This window comes from Electrona antarctica (assembly GCF_951216825.1).
Source record: "Electrona antarctica genome assembly, chromosome: 17".
Taxonomy (NCBI): Eukaryota; Metazoa; Chordata; class Actinopteri; order Myctophiformes; family Myctophidae; genus Electrona; species Electrona antarctica.
In genome coordinates, this window is record NC_136798.1 from 4,913,400 (window position 1) to 4,933,428 (window position 20,029).

The following is a 20,029-nucleotide window of genomic DNA, read 5'->3' on the forward strand; positions in this document are numbered from 1 at the left end:
CACTGAGGGACACATGTCCCATGTCTTCTGTCATTATGCCCTCCCCAGCACACATGACATAAAATGAACAAAAAGGCCACAGAACACACCAAATCATCTCACAACGAACGAATCCTAATTAAACGCTCAAATTTGCATACTGCCGCATAGTCCTTCTAATGAGCCGAATACACAAGATTCACTGGTTGTTGACTATCCAAAACGCCCACGCAGGAGCTTTGCATTAGCCATAAGTTCAAACACATTCACATTTTGGTCAACAGATTTCTTGACAGAACGAAATCTAAGTCTGTAATCTTTCACTCAAAAAAAAAGACAGGCTATACCAAAACGTCACATTACTTAAGTTACTAGTATTAGCTGAATCATACTACAGACTTAAAGCCTGTATACCCCCAAACTGTCATGTACTGTAGAGAAAGAGTAGCAACAACCTCCCACATACGGCCTCGAATTATGCACTATAGCAGCAGCGCATCTTTTGGCCACTTGAGCGCAGAGGAACCCAAGCAAAATAGCAACCCACCTCAGACTCGATCCCCAAAGTTAGCATTAAAGCAAGATGATTAGATACATCAAAAATGACTGGAGTAGTAGTTGAAACACCCGCCGACATACCTGAATTTGATGCGGTGTGAGCCCCTCGTTGAGCACATTTCCATCCGTTTCCCACGGCAGTGTTGCCTCATTCTCCAGTTTCTCTACCTGGAGCTAGTGCTCAAGCTCAGCTTGTCATATTTGCCGTTGCATCCGTGCAATACGGATTTCAGCGTCCTCCTTGGACCTTGGATCCATCTGGATCGGGCAGTGGATGACCACCCCCATGTACTTGTATACCTGTGGCTGGATCGGTGCCTCGGCACCCTCCCTCACTCTGAGCATCGACTCGAGCGCCACCATTCGTCTCGCCTTGGGACATACTCACCACATCGCCATGCAGACAACACCAGCAGGATATTCTTAACTACCAAACCAGACAAACGAGCGTCTTTAGCACTTCCTTACCTGCAACCCTAGGAGCCGGAATCTTTAATGGCAAGCTATTTCACTTAAATCCTCTTTGCACAAGTGCCAACTAAGCCAACGTCGGGCTTTTACGAAATTTGTTGAGGTCAAAAACGGAGCACTCTCTCTACCACAACGTTTCCACAACCGTATGCCACTTCAGCGGGATGCGGAGCGAGCGACCAACGGTGGAGCGACGGGAACGCTCCCCACCAATGGCCGCGCTGACGGATCTGCAGGGAGGGGTTAGGCAACGGGGCGCACGCTGCGCGCGCGCCAACACAGACCCAGACAGACTACAGGCCTGCGGCCGTAACATCATATGTCCATGTGTAGTCCAGCCCTATGGAATGAATGGAATACATATGCTAATATTCTTTAAAGATGGAGTACTGTGATTGTCATGTGTTTAAGAGGTGACAGTACTTCATTAGACCCCTTGGTGTGGTTGTTATGTCATGTGTTTAAGGGGTGACAGTACTTCATTAGACCCCTTGGTGTGGTTGTTATGTCATGTATTTAAGAGGTGACAGTACTTCATTAGACCCCTTGTTGTGGTTGTTATGTCATGTGTTTAAGAGGTGACAGTACTTCATTAGACCCCTTGGTGTGGTTATGTCATGTATTTAAGAGGTGACAGTACTTCATTAGACCCCTTGGTGTGGTTATGTCATGTGTTTAAGAGGTGACAGTACTTCATTAGACCCCTTGGTGTGGTTATGTCATGTGTTTAAGAGGTGACAGTACTTCATTAGACCCCTTGGTGTGGTTGTTATGTCATGTTTATGAGGTGACAGTACTTCATTAGACCCCTTGGTGTGGTTGTTATGTCATGTGTTTAAGAGGTGACAGTACTTCATTAGACCCCTTGGTGTGGTTGTTATGTCATGTGTTTATGAGGTGACAGTACTTCATTAGACCCCTTGGTGTGGTTATGTCATGTGTTTCTGAGGTGACAGTACTTCATTAGACCCCTTGGTGTGGTTGTAATGTCATGTGTTTAAAAGGTGACAGTACTTCATTAGACCCCTTGGTGTGGTTGTTATGTCATGTGTTTAAGAGGTGACAGTACTTCATTAGACCCCTTGGTGTGGTTGTTGTCATGTGTTTAAGAGGTGACAGTACTTCATTAGACCCCTTGGTGTGGTTGTTATGTTACGTGTTTAAGAGGTGACAGTACTTCATTAGACCCCTTGGTGTGGTTGTTATGTCATGTGTTTAAGAGGTGACAGTACTTCATTAGACCCTTTGGTGTGGTTGTTATGTCATATGTTTAAGAGGTGACAGTACTTCATTAGACCTTGGTGTGGTTGTTATGTCATGTGTTTAAGAGGTGACAGTACTTCATTAGACCCCTTGGTGTGGTTGTTATGTCATGTGTTTATGAGGTGACAGTACTTCATTAGACCCCTTGGTGTGGTTGTTATGTCATGTGTTTATAAGGTGACAGTACTTCATTAGACCCCTTGGTGTGGTTGTTATGTCATGTGTTTATGAGGTGACAGTACTTCATTAGACCCCTTGGTGTGGTTGTTATGTCATGTGTTTATGAGGTGACAGTACTTCATTAGACCCCTTGGTGTGGTTGTTATGTCATGTGTTTATGAGGTGACAGTACTTCATTAGACCCCTTGGTGTGGTTGTTATGTCATGTGTTTAAGAGGTGACAGTACTTCATTAGACCCCTTGGTGTGGTTGTTATGTCATGTGTTTAAGAGGTGACAGTACTTCATTAGACCCCTTGGTGTGGTTGTTATGTAATGTGTTTAAGAGGTGACAGTACTTCATTAGACCCCTTGGTGTGGTTGTTATGTCATGTGTTTAAGAGGTGACAGTACTTCATTAGACCCCTTGGTGTGGTTGTTGTCATGTGTTTAAGAGGTGACAGTACTTCATTAGACCCCTTGGTGTGGTTGTTATGTCACGTGTTTAAGAGGTGACAGTACTTCATTAGACCCCTTGGTGTGGTTGTTATGTCATGTGTTTATGAGGTGACAGTACTTCATTAGACCCCTTGGTGTGGTTGTTATGTCATGTGTTTAAGAGGTGACAGTACTTCATTAGACCCCTTGGTGTGGTTGTTATGTCATGTGTTTATGAGGTGACAGTACTTCAATAGACCCCTTGGTGTGGTTGTTATGTGCAATGATGTCTTCCCTTTGTATTTAGGGTTTCTTCCTGGAGGCTGAAACCTTGACAGTCAAACGTGCCAATGAAAAAAACAGTAATATAGTGACTTCACACTATCAGCCCCTCCCCTAACCCCTCTCCCTTTATCATACTACTACAGCTGTGGGTGCGGCTTCAGTTCAGGTGGATCACTTAGAGTATATATGAATAGAGACGGCACCCGGAGGAAACCCTGAGGCGCAATGGACATAGTGGCCGAATTTGGTATTGCAGCGTGGGCCAAACACATGAACGCGCTGGTCCGTTGACTATCATTGCGCACGTTCATGATGACACGTGAACGCGGTTTCAGTGCAATGGCAGCGCATTCATGTGTTTGGCCCAATCAATCCCAGAATGCACTCTGTTCCTACAAGGAAGGAGGAAATCGCCTCATGCGCTTTTGAGCAACTTAATGCAAGTGGATGGGAGGAGAACTCGGGTGACGTCTCTATTCATATATACTCTAAGGTGGATCACCACCCAACAGGCAAACCAGGCATACTTAATGAACTGGTGGGCGTGCCCACATAAAAACGACATTTTAACAAATACTGTAAACTTTTTTTGAAAAGATCTTCCTCCTTATATAACAATAAGATCTGATGATCATGTTTTAGAGTGGAAAAAAATCACGGCACTTTTTTTAAAGAAGGCTGACATGGAGAGCTAAATTGAAGGCTAGTGAACATTATATTTTGGTATTTTCAGAGCCATGGAGAGACCCCGCTGTGGCGTTCCTGACAAGACCAGCGAGGGGTTGCTCAGCTACAAAGCGGTTGGAACCAAGCGGGACAAGTATAACCTCACTTACAGGTACAAACGGAACAATCAGTTAAAGTTCTGCATTTTGATTGGTCTTCAGGTATTTGTATTGATAATATTGATGTGTCAAGAATCTATACATCATCAGTTCAGTTCAGTTTATTTATCTTGGTCATTAAAAACAGATTAATACAGTCCTGCTTTGTTTTTTTGCAAAAGAAACATTGACCAAAAAGGTGTAGGCTGAAGCCTAAGCTTATTGTGCCTACCTTTCTAACATATAAATGGCTTTCATAGGTGAAATAATACGACATCATGACACCTTATTACCACAAAACTGGACAAATTAGAGACTTTCCTAATATTGACAGAGACTTGATGAATGTCAGGCCAAACCGGCCAAACCCAAACCGTGTTTTGTCTTCCTGTGGGATTACTGTGGGATTAGTTAGGGAATGTAATACTCCACTTGGACAGCTTTGCTTAGTTTGTCTCTCTTTGCCTCTTCCTCTCCCTCTAGTATCTTAGTTTGTCTCTCTTTGCCTCTTCCTCTCCCTCTAGTATCTTAGTATCTTAGTTTGTCTCTCTTTGCCTCTTCCTCTCCCTCTAGTATCTTAGTATCTTAGTTTGTCTCTCTTTGCCTCTTCCTCTCCCTCTAGTATCTTAGTATCTTAGTTTGTCTCTCTTTGCCTCTTCCTCTCCCTCTAGTATCTTAGTATCTTAGTTTGTCTCTCTTTGCCTCTTCCTCTCCCTCTAGTATCTTAGTTTGTCTCTCTTTGCCTCTTCCTCTCCCTCTAGTATCTTAGTATCTTAGTTTGTCTCTCTTTGCCTCTTACTCTCCCTCTAGTATCTTAGTATCTTAGTTTGTCTCTCTTTGCCTCTTCCTCTCCCTCTAGTATCGAGAGCTTTGCACCTAAAATCGCATGGCAGGACACATTAAAGGCCATCCGTAGGGCCTTAAAAGTCTGGGAGGATGTCAGTCCGTTCGTCTTTGAGGAAATCTCCTACGAGGCGATCTATAACAGGCGCCGCGATGCGGCCGACATCATGATCTCCTTCGAATCGGGTCCTCACAAAGGCCATCCAAACTTTAAAACTTTGGAACTGGCACATGCGTCCGTCCCCCCCAGGCCTGGTTTAGTGCACTTCAACTCAGCCCTGCATTGGAGCAACACCAACCAGGATGTGCAAGGTAAGAGATCGTGTTACCTGGACAGGAAGTGAGTTTTGCACCATAGAGACAACCGGAATTAGTTGTGGGGCTTTTTTGTTAATTTGTTACAGTATCTAGACCAGCACAGTAACGATGACATTTGGAGATTCATGCCTCACCCGGCTATGCAATGCCCGTTGTACCCGTGTCAGGGTACCTGTTCCACCCGGGTACAGGCTTTTGTTTCTGACATACTATTGGTCAGTCATTAGACCGACAACCTAACCCAAACCCCTAACATAACCCATAACCGCAAGCACAGCACAACACATGTCGAACCAACGTATATCGGGAGCGGCGGTGATTTCTGTGTGTCGGACCTTTGGTGCGTACCCCGTTCCACCCATGTGTCCCTTTTATGCCCATAATACGAAAACCCTTTTGGGTCTAGGGATGTGTTTTTAACATACAGATAGTTTACCAGTTTGTTGAGCAAAGAAATTAGCTATTATTATTATTATTATTATTATTAACACGTATTTACTAACAGTCGGTGTGCTCAGGCACACATTAATCCATAAAGCCACTGAGCTAGGAAAAGGACAGACTAACTCGTAATTAGTAAAACAAAAGCCTGCCTGTTCTACTCTTACAAAAACTTAGTTAAAAAATACATGTGGCGGCAAACACCCCTTACCTAGTGTGCTTAACAAGGTTCTATACCTACGACGTGGTGCCTGTGTAACGGGACCAAGAAGGATACGATGCTGGTTCCAACTGGTGTTACACATTTGTTTATTTGTTGTTGCTTTTTCTGCAAAATAGATCAATATATGCTCAGTATCACACACTGCACGTGTTTCATGGTATGAACAAACTCTCATGGAATCACAATGACTTGCAATGACATCAAAGTAAAATAATCAAATTACCAAAACATTACCATTTCTCAATATTCAATAATCAGATCTCAATATTCAATAATCAGATCACAGTAGTTAAACATTCACAATTCACATTAGTTATTTCTTTCAAATAACCCACTTCCCTGTTTACATAAACCCAACATTCATATAGAACATGTCACCATACCACATAACATCACAGTATCACATCCATTATCTTACTTACTCCTCCAACCCAAATTAGTTAGCACAACTTAACTCAATGCCCTGTCATGGCTGCCTTAGACTGCCACTGCTGCAGCTACTAGAAGCTAGGCCCCCATGCTAGCTGCTAAGCTAACTCCAACTCACTCTGCACTCTGACTCTTCTTCATAACATATTTCTCCCACAACAAAGTTACACACAGTTAGAGTACAATCCAGACATACATCATCCCATAACATAACCCCACAGTATGTGCATTCCCAGTATAACCATCTCACCTGCAAAATAGATCAATGTATGCTCAGTACCACACACTGCACAAACTCTCATGGAATCACGTGAGAGTTCAGTCCACATGAGACTTGACACACCTCACACACTCTGTTCCCCTGGTGATACTTTGCCACCTACTGGTGATATACTGGTACTGTTTTTTACACTTCTGAAATAATGAACCCAACACAAAAATACCTTTTCCATCACAAATAAAATATAGAAAACCTTCACACCCACAACATGTATGACAAAATCAAACTTTTAAATTGTCAGCAGCAACTATATGGTTGGTATGTTTATAGGTATGTTATAGAGGCCTCTGTCTTACCTGTCCCAGGCAGAGCATATAGAAGGTATGTTCATAGAGGCCTCTGTCTTACCTGTCCCAGGCAGAGCATATAGAAGGTATGTTATAGAGGCCTCTGTCTTACCTGTCCCAGGCAGAGCATATAGAAGGTATGTTATAGAGGCCTCTGTCTTACCTGTCCCAGGCAGAGCATATAGAAGGTATGTTATAGAGGCCTCTGTCTTACCTGTCCCAGGCAGAGCATATAGAAGGTATGTTATAGAGGCCTCTGTCTTACCTGTCCCAGGCAGAGCATATAGAAGGTATGTTATAGAGGCCTCTGTCTTACCTGTCCCAGGCAGAGCATATAGAAGGTATGTTATAGAGGCCTCTGTCTTACCTGTCCCAGGCAGAGCATATAGAAGGACCATCATCATACCCGGAAGTAATGTGTGAACGCCTACTGAGTGGCAAAAAACTACTTTCTAGCCTTGACAGCCCCATACATCCAAACAGAAAAGTCCTATCTGATTGCATTAAACGACATTAAACTGCGTTAAGCTCACTTTGCCACTCGATTTTCCATTCACTTTATGCATGCGCATACCCTCTGTAGGCCTACTATAGAACTTACATTAGTAGTAAACGTTTGCTCTGGGGATTCAAAAATGAGGCTGCAGGGACAGGACTGGTGGTGATTGGATGAGGGTGGAGTGAGGCTGTTTGCCAGATGAGGTGATTGGATGAGGGTGGAGTGAGGCTGTTTGGCAGATGAGGTGATTGGTGACTTCAAACCTGCAGAGAATGAAAGAGTGGAGAGGGAAGAGAGACAGGGGGAGGAAAACACAGAAATCCCAGACAGACCTATACACTACGTGGCACGTAACACCATATATGGAGATTTCTGCATGTGTCTCTCTGTGTCCCTTTATTCCTATATATGGAGTTCTGTGTCAGGCATGCCTAAATATGAAGTGTTGTGATGTCAGAACCGGCCAGCTCCATATATGGAGATATTGGGGTGATAAGGTCCAGAGCCCGGGCAGAGGCTTTTGTGCTGGTTCTGGAGATCTGGACAAGGGTGTATCCGACGGACTCGACACCGGGCACTGCACTCCCTGTGGTGATGTGGAACGTGTGTCGAATTTGAAGTCGGTGGGGCGAACGGTTCTCGAGTTAATGTGGATTACAGACGTGCTGTACGTGCGTACGTACGTACATAGACTTGGTGCATTTATAGGACACTTCAACTGAAAGGAAGTGAGATTTAACATGATATCAGTGAGTGTTTTAAAGGATGTTTTCAGCTTTAATGCTACAGAACAGTGCATGGTGCACAACTTACATCTCATTCATTATGGATGAAAACAAATACAAAATACATATGCTAATTACTTTGTAAACTAAGAATGAAAATCAGATCAACATTGACCTGCAATTTAAGATGACTACTCAGCAGTGAAGAAAATATCTGTTGTGTTTGCCGGTTCGTGTATCAGCACTATCGGACATTGGGATACCGGTAAGAGTATTAGGACCAGGCTCAGATGGATAGGCAACAGAAACAAAGGAAAACAGATTCAAACTAGAAAAAGTGCCCTTCTGGGCACAGGTCTCCACCAGGAGGATAGGACTGTGAGATGTTTGGCAAAATGTTTAGGATTAATATAAACATGTTTTTGAGGCATTTTGTTCCAAAAATGTGTTTTGCAAAAATCAACCTGTTGGTGGCGCTATAACAGGCCAATGTGAAAAGAGTGGGATATATTCCTCAGCCTAGTAAGAAAATGTGTGAAAGATTTCACGTAAATTGCATGCTGCGTTCATGATTTGAGGCTTTTGTTCAAAACGGGGCAATCTTGCAAACTGTGAAAGCCAATTATAGCCAATAGGGATGGAATATGAAATATCGGACAGATCCGACTTGAGCACATGACCATAGAGATACTGTGTAACGATTTGTGAGATTTTTGGACAGAATCTGGAGGAGTAATATAAAAAAATGTGTTTTACAAAAGTCGGCCTCCTGGTGGCGCTATAAAAGGCAGATGCGGAAAATGCAGGTCAACGGTTTGTCCTTGGCCTCTAGGGAGTGTGCATGCAACGTTTCACGCAGATCGGTGCAGTTTTAGGTACAAAATGTGAAAAGCTGCCTCATGGTGGCGCTATAACAGGCCGTTCTGGAAAATGTGGGGCAGAGGTTCATCGTTGGCATCCAGGGAGTGTGTGTGCAAAGTTTGGCATCGATTAACGGTTAACGGTGCCGGAGATTAGCTGGTAACGGACGGACGGAAGGACGGACGGACGGACGGACGGACACACACACACACACACACACACGGACGGAGTGCAAAACATACTCTCTCCCCATGCCTTCGGCCTGGTGGAGACAACAAAGTGCATATGATATAACAGACTGAAGGCACCTTAACAAAGCATACATACATAACAAATGATTATGCGAACAAGAAGGCACTGGAGCAGCTCAGACGATTTAGGCCCTTATTTTATTTGTAACAGGGTGCAGGTAAAAAGTGACGGTCGCTTTTTACCTGTCTGGTCTGGCTCCTCCCACCGAGAACTAAGTAGGAGGGGATTTTGTACATTGCAGTATTCTCCCTGGTTTATCGTCAGGTGCTTTTGGTGCAGAACATTGACCTAATTTATCTTCTGTTCTGCGGTCTGCCCATGTAGTGTTGTTGTTGTTGTTGTTGATAAACAAAGAAGCACTCGGGAGGAAGTGATCTAAGAAGGGGGAGGGGCCAGACCATGTTGCTATTTCTACACACAAAAGAGGTGGTGCCCCCAGACGCAAAAAACAAAGGGATAACAAAACCCTGTTTTTCTTTTCTTTTACTGAAGGATTGTTCCCACATTGCAACTCAAATTGCTCTTCTTCCATCCATCCAGATTTCTACAATGTGTTTCTGGTAGCGGTCCATGAGCTGGGCCACAGCCTGGGTCTGGATCACTCCAAAGACACATCGTCCATCATGCATCCCAACTACCACTGGATGGACACTGATGACTTTCAGCTGCCAGCAGATGACCGCCAGGGGATTCAAGCCATCTACGGATGTGAGTGGAAATGGTTAAACAACAACTTGATATATAATAATACTTCACTGCAGTTGAAGCCAGATCAACTTGGACTGTAGCTTTGCAGCTGCAGTTGAATCCAGACCAACATGGATTGTAGCTTTGCAGCTGCAGTTGAATCCAGATCAACATGGATTGTAGCTTCTGCTAAAAGCTATGAAGGTACAAACGTGGGGTGTATCTTTTGGGGCGTATATACGTTGGTCAGACAGTCCGACAACATGCGTGGCTGTTAAAGCAAACTGTTAATAAATATTTCAATCAATCAATCAATCAAAAGATTCACCCTGCCATGGCTCCCAAGATACATACGTCAAGTCAAGTCAAGTCAATTTTATTTATATAGCACATTTAAAAACAACAGCAGTTGACCCAAAGTGCTTTCCAGAACAGGTAGACCGTAGTCTATCACAGTGCAATAATAAAACATGTAATACAATCGAAAGAAAACAGGCCAAAACAAACAAAATAACAACAAAACATGAACAACAATAAACACTAAAACTTCACACTGTATTAAAAGCCAGACTAAAAAGGTGTGTTTTCAGGTTAGATTTAAAAATCTCGAGGGTGGGGCTAACCTTGATGTGGGTTGGAAGATTATTCCAAAGTATGGGACCAGCTACAGAGAATGCCCGATCACCTTTGGTTTTTAGATTTGAAGGGGGGACTGCAAGGAGTTTGAGAGTGGAGGATCTGAGTGTCCTGGTGGTAGGGGGAGCTGTTATTAGTTCAGAGATGTAGGAAGGGGCAAGGCCGTTTAGGGATTTAAATACAAAGAGGAGTGATTTGAATTGAATGCGGAATTTGACAGGTAACCAGTGTAGTTTTGCCAAAGCAGGGGTGATATGATCTTGTTTTTTCGTTCCGGTTATCAGTCTGGCAGCAGCATTTTGGACCCTCTGTAGGCGGGAGATGGCGGAGTGGGGCAGACCCAAATACAGAGAGTTGCAGTAGTCTAACCGGGAGGTGATAAATGCATGAGTGACTGTGATTAGGTCTGTATGGGTTAAAATGGGTTTCAGTTTGGCTATGGTTCTGAGCTGGCCCGTTAAGACTGGCCCGTTAAGACTGACTCATGGCTTCCACGTGCAATTAGGGTTAGGGTAGGGTTTTGGGTGGGGTCTCGGACTAAACACACGTTGTACCTTCATGTCACACAGGTGACCTGAATGATGTCAAAAATTAAATCCATTTTATGTTTTATTGTAGCAAACACTTTATGATGATTTGAGGGTTCCATTATTTTATGTAATTCAACAAGAAAAACCTGGGCTTTTCTGGGAAGATGATGCAAGATGTTGGAACTATCTACAACAAGATGTTGGAACTATCTACAACAAGATGTTGGAACTATCTACAGCAAGATGTTGGAACTATCTACAACACGATGTTGGAACTATCTACAGCAAGATGTTGGAACTATCTACAACAAGATGTTGGAACTATCTACAACAAGATGTTGGAACTATCTACAGCAAGATGTTGGAACTATCTACAACAAGATGTTGGAACTATCTACAACAAGATGTTGGAACTATCTACAGCAAGATGTTGGAACTATCAGAAAATCCATCGCGGGCCGCACAAGACGGCTCTTCAGGCCGCATGCGGCCCGCGGATCGCCAGTTTGACACCCCTGATCTACAACAAGATGTCGGAACTATCTACAACAAGATGTCGGAGCTATCTACAACAAGCTGTGGGCAACAGACTATTTCAAACGCCATCCGCCCCCGACGTCGGTGCTTTGGAGAGATAACTTAACGGACAACTTTAGTTTTTTCAAGGTTCATGTTTTAGGTTGTTATTAGAGAAAGTAAAAGATGAGTGTTACTTTTTTTTCATTTGCTGCTTTCTTTCGTTTTAGCGATTTTAGCTATTTGTACAGGGGGCAGGGGCATTCGAACATAAGGCTAAATATGTATTTTTTTACAAAATGTTATAGCAATTTATTTTTGTATTATTTACTATAGTCCTACTAGACCCCAGGAAATTACATCTGGCCACATAGGATCTACTGAATGTGAAGGGGGAGGTGACAAACTGACATGTTCAGCCATACAACACAGTATGGCATCCCCCTATAGTACCCCCCTTCACATTCAGTAGATCCTGGGATCTTTTGTGGCCAGATGTAATTTACTGGGGTCTAGTATGACTATAGTAAATAATAATAAAAAAAGAAATGGCTATACAATTTTGTAAAAAAGAATACATATTTAGCCCCATGTTCGAATGCCCCCGCCCCCCTGTGAAAAATAGCTAAAATTGCTAAAACGAAAGAAAGCCGCAAATGAAAAAATATTAACAGTCATCTTTTACTTTCTCTAATAACAACCTAAAACATGAACCTTGGTTGAAAAAAACTAAAGTTGTCCTTTAAGTCTTTTCTGATTTTCCAAACCACACTAATTAGTCCAGCAGATTAAGTCAATATTTCAGAAGAATTGGCATTTGGCATTAATAATGCCTAGGTCCAACTTGACATCACATCACATAGCCTGGGCACCATTTCATTTACGTATATGATCCTGTCGGGAGCGGATGATAGTCGACAGGCAGGAACAACAGGCGGCAACTTCCTTTTCCCTCAAACCGATTTTTCTCAATAAAAGCTACAGGCTACGAGAGCTTTTATTGTTTGAGGGAAAGGGAAGTTGCCGCCTGTTGTTCCTGCCTGTCGCCTACAAAACAATACTACAACATGACGTAACGATATCATCCGCTCCCGACAGGATCATACGGACTTTTGAAACAGAGACCAGGCTTTCCTCCGAGGTGGTGGAAAGCCTGGTGAGGCAAGGTTACACATCACATCAAATGAAAGGTTTTTCAGTGTAGAGCTTGAATGTCTGAACAGAGTATAATGATGTATTTTATGACAAATTCAATGGTGCCAATAGAAATTCAATGTGGCTTCTAGTTTTCAAGATGGCATCCATTTTCAACAAACATTATGTTGCTGCATAACCCCAGGCTGGCGTTCAGAGTCGCTAAGTAGAGATGTTTTCTAAGTCACTCTTATATCAATCACAACTGTGTTTAGTATCACCTTCTGGTCTCTGTTTGCAGATAATTCAGTCACAAACAACCTGACCCTGGATGATGTTTCATTCCTGCCTCTCATACTCCAAGAACGGATGATTAAAACACCTGTAGCTGCTTACACATTTATTCAAGTTTCATGTAGAATGTAGCATGTTACAATCTGGCTCTGTCAGCTCCACTGCACTGGTGGTGACTCACACTGAAATCGGTCCGTGTAGAAACAAGGTAACAAAACCTAACAATCCTATTGTTACAGATGTCCAGAAGCCCAACTGCGACGTCCTGACCCAGGAGAATGCGCAACTGAAGAAAGACAAGCGCTACCTGATGCAGGAGAACACGCGACTGACGGCTCACATTCACAACCTGATGAGGGACGCCGACACCACCACGCCGACACCACCACCAGGTGAGAGATGTTGCAAAACATTTAGAACTAGAAAAAGTGCCCTTCTGGGCACAGGTCTCCACCAGGAGGATAGGACTGTGTGAGATGTTTAGGAGTAATATAAACATGTTTGCCTTTGATGGCAATTGGATGATTTGAGGCATTTTGTTCCAAAAATGTGTTTTGCAAAAATCAACCTGTTGGTGGCGCTATAACAGGCCAATGTGAAAAGGGTGGGATATATTCCTCAGCCCAGTAAGAAAATGTGTGAAAGATTTCACGTAAATTGCATGCTGCGTTCATGATTTGAGGCTTTTGTTCAAAACGGGGCAATCTTGCAAACTGTGAAAGCCAATTATAGCCAATTATGATGGAATATGAAATATCGGACAGATCCGACTTGAGCACATGACCATAGAGATACTGTGTAACGATTTGTGAGATTTTTGGACAGAATCTGGAGGAGTAATATCAAAAAATGTGTTTTACAAAAGTCGGCCTCCTGGTGGCGCTATAAAAGGCAGATGCGGAAAATGCAGGTCAAAGGTTTGTCCTTGGCCTCTAGGGAGTGTGCATGCAACGTTTCACGCAGATCGGTGCAGTTGTAGGTAAAACATGTGAAAAGCTGCCTCATGGTGGCGCTATAACAGGCCGTTCTGGAAAATGCGGGGCAGAGGTTCATCGTTGGCATCCAGGGAGTGTGTGTGCAAAGTTTGGCATCGACCGGGTTAACGGTGCCGGAGATTAGCTGTACACAGACGGACGGAAGGAAGGACGGACACACGGACGGACGGACACACACACGGACGGAGTGCAAAACATACTCTCTCCCCATGCCTTCGGCCTGGTGGAGACAATAAATATTCAATATTGTGTATTATTACTATTTCTATTGTATCTTTTATCAGGGTGGTAGAAATTCTGAGTAAGCCCATCACTGCTGGACTATGACAACTATCATAGAACAATATTTTTTAATAATAATAATAATAATAATAATAATAATAATAATAATAATAACAACAAATCAGGCAGTGTAAGGCAGGACCAAGCAGGAAGGCAATAAGAATAATATGCACAAGAAACATGGAAGACTAAACTTGAGAAAAAGACCATGGAATTGTGACAGGGTCGGTTTTTTATAGTGGGGGGCAGGTAAGGGTTCTTGAAGACTCATACACCGAGTTGGCGGTGCCCAGATTTGAACACATGACCTCGTGTTGCAAAGGCAAGAGCTCTACCTACCGAGCTAACAAGCAAAATCATTCAGTGTTTTTGTAGCAAGTTGCGCAAGGATAACTAATGATAAGGTGGGTATGAAGATTTATGAATTGACTGCGTATAAACCAGAAAATGTACCAGATTCGGATGAGGAGCTCAATGAGTGAAAACCAATGAAATTAGTCTGAAACAGGGATTAAAGGTTAACTGAAAAAATATTATTAAACTTCAGAGAATATAAACAGCTTTGAACATTCATGAAAAACAAACAAATGGGGCCCACTTTAAGTTGTTGACTTGAAAAGTCCCAGTTCAGTTCATGTCTTTCTCCAATTTGGAGAACTAGATTACCACATTTGTGGGGGAAGGGGGGGGGGGGGGGGGGGGGCTCGCCAGGTCTGGGTACCATCCGGAACCAGACCATCCATGCAAGGGAATCCTTTCAGGATACAAAAAACCTGAACTGAAAGGCAAGGTGTCCAAATCAGTCTTTGTTTCAAAATCACTGTTGTACAACATAAAAGGACACAAAGTCATTTAGAATAAATATTCAATATTGTGTATTATTACTATTTCTATTCACAAGACGGCAATTTTCATTGGCTCATAAAACCTTCATTTTTTCACTTAAAAAAACGTACTATACTTTCCCATGTCCGTATATGTCCAAAGTTCACGTGTAGATGTTTTCGTGCATTTTGATCAAAGATCCTGGGAGGAGATGCATTTTAATTGATTTTCATGTAATTCAAAATGGCGGGTAATCTAGAGGTCAGAGGTCAAAAGTAACAGCACGGAACTTGTGTGTCGAGGTTTCATTGCGGTCAAACGGTTCATGAGCTATGCGTGGTCAAAGTTTGCATTTTCAATATAGCGCCACCCTTTGGCCAATGGTTGTGGGCTTCGCATCCTCACCGTTTGGCATGGCCCTCTACCATATCTCCAAATTTCGCGAAAACCGACTGCACGGTTCAGCCAGAACTGCTATTTTTGGCGGAAGAAAAGAAACTACAAATCCAATAAAGGACCAAGTATTTTCAGGACTGCTTGGTCCTTTAATAATACTAATAATAATAACTCTTTAGGATTTAGAACAGTGGTTTAGATAGTGGTTCTCAAACACTTTATGCAACACAATTTTAATTGGGGTATTCAGGGGGTATTCAGACAGCCAGCAATGCGTAGAACGCTCCCAAAAAAATGTAGTTTCTGTGACACATCTAGGGGCCGCAATCTGCATTCAAAGATGTTCCTAGAAGCTTTGTCATTGGTCGAATTGCGTGTCTACTTCCTGATTGGAAGTCATTGCGACCGGGTTTTTTTTAACCAATGACAAAGCTTCTAGGAACATCTTTGAATGCAGATTGCGGCCCTATAGATTTGTCACAGAGATTACCTTTTTGGGGGGAGCGTTCTACCCAGTGCTGGCTGTCTGAATACCAAAACAAAAAAGGTAATTAAAATGTTGACATATTATTGTTTATAGCAGCTTTAAGTAAAAGTAGCAATACCACAATATACAAAAGTAAATGTACTCAAACTTAAAAAAAATGTCAAACGTAAAAAATATATATATCTACAAGCTCATCGTGCTGGCTTGTAGATCTGTTATATTCAAATAACTGAGTTTTAAAATAGCTTAATTGTTTAATGTAGGTTTGGTATTAATCATATAAAACTATACAGTAATCACCCCTACACATTGTAGGACTTTTAAAGTTGTCTGGGAGTCATCAGGTTGTTATGTATTTCACACTACAAGAGTCTTTTTTTGTTTTTAATCGGCTCTCATAATATCTTTGTGACTTTCACACTAAACGATTGATCGCCGACAAGGCATCACACACTGCAAGACTTCACCAAGATACGATCCAGACCCACTATAGGCTACATCATTTGTTTTTATTCCAATTCATTTTGACATGTGCAAGACACAGAACGCCTCTCTCTCTCTCTCTCTCTCTCTCTCTCTCTCTCTCTCTCTCTCTCTCTCTCTCTCTCTCTCTCTCTCTCTCTCTCTCTCTGTCTCTCTCTGACCCCACTTTCTGTCTCTCTGTCGCTCTCTCTCTGTCTCTCTCTCTCTCTCTCTGTCTCTCTCTGACCCCACTCTCTGTCTGTCTGTCTCTCTCTCTCTCTCTCTCTCTCTCTCTCTCTCTCTCTCTCTCTCTCTCTCTCTCTCTCTCTCTGTCTCTCTCTGACCCCACTCTCTGTCTCTCTCTCTCTCTCTCTCTCTCTCTCTGACCCCACTCTGTCTGTCTCTCTCTCTCTCTCTCTCTCTCGCTCTCTCTGTCTCTCTCTCTCTCTCTCTCTCTCTTTCTCTCTGACCCCACTCTCTGTCTCTCTGTCTCTCTCTCTCTCTCTGACTCTCTCTGTCTCTCTGTCTCTCTCTCTCTCCATCACTTTCGAGATGGAGCTTAGAATAGAAATAGGGCGGTAGTTGCCGGGGTCTAATTTACTCCCTTTCTTGTGCAGGGGGGTTACTTTGGCCAGTTTGAAATCTAGGGGGACCTGTCCCTGTTTGATGGAGAGGTTTACTATGTGGGTAATGATTGGAGCTATAGAGATGGAGTCTCTGAGAAATTTGGAGGGAATATTGTCATGGCCAGTGGCCTTGTGGGTTGGAGGGCACTCAGTTTCTTAAGTACCTCATCAGTTGTTACCATAACTAGTTTAAAATCGTCTTTACAAACACCTAGGTTTCTGTAGAAGGTTTTAATGTGCTCTACACCAAAGAGCCCAGAGTGGGAGGGCAGATTGTTAACCAGCGTTGTTGCTATGTTTGTAAAGAAGATGTTCAAGTAGTTGGCCACATCAAGCTTGTCAGTGATGAGAGTGTCGTTCGCTTTAATGTTTATGTTTGAAAACCTGGTTTTCAGTTTCTGACCGCAGCCTAGTTGGTTGTTGAGTAGCTTCCAGAGCTCTCGAGGATTGTTTTTGTTTTCCTCAGCTTTATTAATAATAAAGTTACTTTTGGCGGATTTGGTCATGGCAGTAACAATATTTCTTAGCTTGTTTCGTTGGGTTTTTAGGTTGTCCAGCTGAGCTTGGAGATCACTGTCGAAGCGCTTGGCAAGCTTTGACTTGCATTTTTGAAATTCAGAGCATTTTTTGTCTCTGGCTTTCGTTGCAGTCAGTATGTCCGAATTCATCCATGGCTCCGAGCGGGTTTTGACCCTGATGGCTCTCAAAGGAGCCATGTTGTTCAGTACTGATGTAAATTTGGTTTTGAAGCCAAGCCAAGCTTCTTCGACAAGTGTGCTTTTAAGCTAAAACACAACACCTTGTGACCTATTGAGCACAAACAGACCATCATGATTTGCTTGCTATAATTAATTTATTTGCATTAAATTTCCACTCGCCCATATAAATAAAAAGACCCCCCCCCCCCCCCCAAATAATGATATTGGAACTGGGGACCCCCCCAAATAATGGTATTTGAACTGGGGACCCCCACAAATAATGGTATTTGAACCCCCCAAAATAATATTTGAACTGGGGACCCCCCAAAATAATATTTGAACTGGGGACCCCCAAAATAATATTTGAACTGGGGATCCCCCAAAATAAGATTTGAACTGGGGACCCCCCAAAATAAGATTTGAACTGGGGACCCCCCCCAAAATAATATTTGAACTGGGGACCCCCCAAAATAATATTTGAACTGGGGACCCCCAAAAATAAGATTTGAATTGGGGACCCCCAAAATAAGATTTGAACTGGGGATCCCCCAAAATAAGATTTGAACTGGGGACCCCCCAAAATAAGATTTGAACTGGGGACCCCCAAAATAAGATTTGAACTGGGGATCCCCCAAAATAAGATTTGAAGTGGAGACCCCCCCCCCCCAAAAAAAAAAAAAAGATTTGAAGTGGGGACCCCCCACTCTGACAACCACTTCAATATAACATATAGGCCTATTTTGAAAAGGCTTTAGGCTAGGGGGTGTAATTCATGGAGTGAGTATTGAGAAACCTTTGCCAGTCAAATCTTATGTCAAATTGAATTTTTGTTTTATTGAAAGGATTACACAGCATATCAGCAGTAATCATTTCAAACAAAAATAATTGCCAGATTCAAAATAAATAAACCAAAACCCAAACCAATCCCACAGCCATCCTATAGATCCACCTGGATCCATAATAGTTCTTATACACTTATAATAACTATTATAACGAAACACTTCATAACCATTATTTAGACACTGGAGTTTACTAGAGCGCTGCCCGTTGGGCACTGGCCTACTTGGAACGATGCAAGTTGGAAAGGGATGCCCAGTTATTACATGGAACGATGCAAGTTGGAAAGGCTTACCCAGTTATAACATGGAACGATGCAAGTTGGAAAGGCTTGCCCAGTTATTACATGGAACGATGCAAGTTGGAAAGGCATGCCCAGTTATTACATGGAACGATGCAAGTTGGAAAGGCACCCCACCCAGTTATTACATGGAACGATGCAAGTTGGAAAGGCACCCCACCCAGTTATTACATGGAACGATGCAAGTTGGAAAGGCATGCCCCACCCAGTTATTACATGGAACGATGCAAGTTGGAAAGGCACCCCACCCAGTTATTACATGGAACGATGCAAGTTGGAAAGGCATGCCCCACCCAGTTATTACATGGAACGATGCAAGTTGGAAAGGCATGCCCCACCCAGTTATTACATGGAACGATGCAAGTTGGAAAGGCATGCCCCACCCAGTTATTACATGGAACGATGCAAGTTGGAAAGGCATGCCCAGTTATTACATGGAACGATGCAAGTTGGAAAGGCATGCCCCACCCAGTTATTACATGGAACGATGCAAGTTGGAAAGGCATGCCCCACCCAGTTATTACATTGAACGATGCAAGTTGGAAAGGCATGCCCCACCCAGTTATTACATGGAACGATGCAAGTTGGAAAGGCATGCCCCACCCAGTTATTACTTGCGCGAGCAGAGCGCAAGTACTGTTTTCAGCTACGTGTGTCGGTGATTCCATCGGCCAATCAGGGTTGTGTATTGTCTTTCATTCCTTCATTCATTCATTCATTCATTCATTCATTCATTCATTCATTCATTCATACTTTATAAACATGCGTACATTCAGTGGTGGAAGAAGTACTCAGATGTTTTACTAAACCCATTTAGGACTGAGACCAGATTCTAATGTCTTCTAAATCAGAACAGTTTTTTCTGAAAAACCTGTTTCTATATCACTGGTTCTCAAAGTATTTCATGTCAAGGACCACCAGAAATTATATATAATTGGCCCCCGACCCCCGTCTGAAAATATGTTGTTCCAGAGGGACCTCCCCAGAAGCAAAGATATGAGTTAAAAACGTTCGCTCTGAAAGAATATATAGGCCTGTTCAATGATTTGCGCTCATAGCGCGTCACTCGGTGCCGCGCTACGAGCTTGTAGATCTGCTATTTTCCAATAGCTAAAGTATAACATAATGCTTAAAACACCAGAAAGGGTTCCTGTCCTGAATGGGTTAAGTAAGAGTAGCAATACCACAA

The 20,029-nt window shown here is 42.8% G+C and overlaps 1 protein-coding gene across 1 annotated transcript in view; it reads left to right on the forward strand.

Moving 5' to 3' along the window:
* Window positions 1–20,029, forward strand: part of LOC306940577 (matrix metalloproteinase-15-like) — a gene marked incomplete at its 5' end in the record, with an annotated part of 78,768 nt that overhangs the window by 33,246 nt on the left and 25,493 nt on the right. The window contains 4 exons of the mRNA XM_079525674.1: window positions 3,886–3,990; window positions 4,836–5,131; window positions 9,675–9,842; window positions 13,171–13,323. Of these exons, the coding sequence (XP_079381800.1) occupies window positions 3,886–3,990; window positions 4,836–5,131; window positions 9,675–9,842; window positions 13,171–13,323 (722 nt within the window). The remainder of the gene's footprint in view (window positions 1–3,885; window positions 3,991–4,835; window positions 5,132–9,674; window positions 9,843–13,170; window positions 13,324–20,029) is intronic.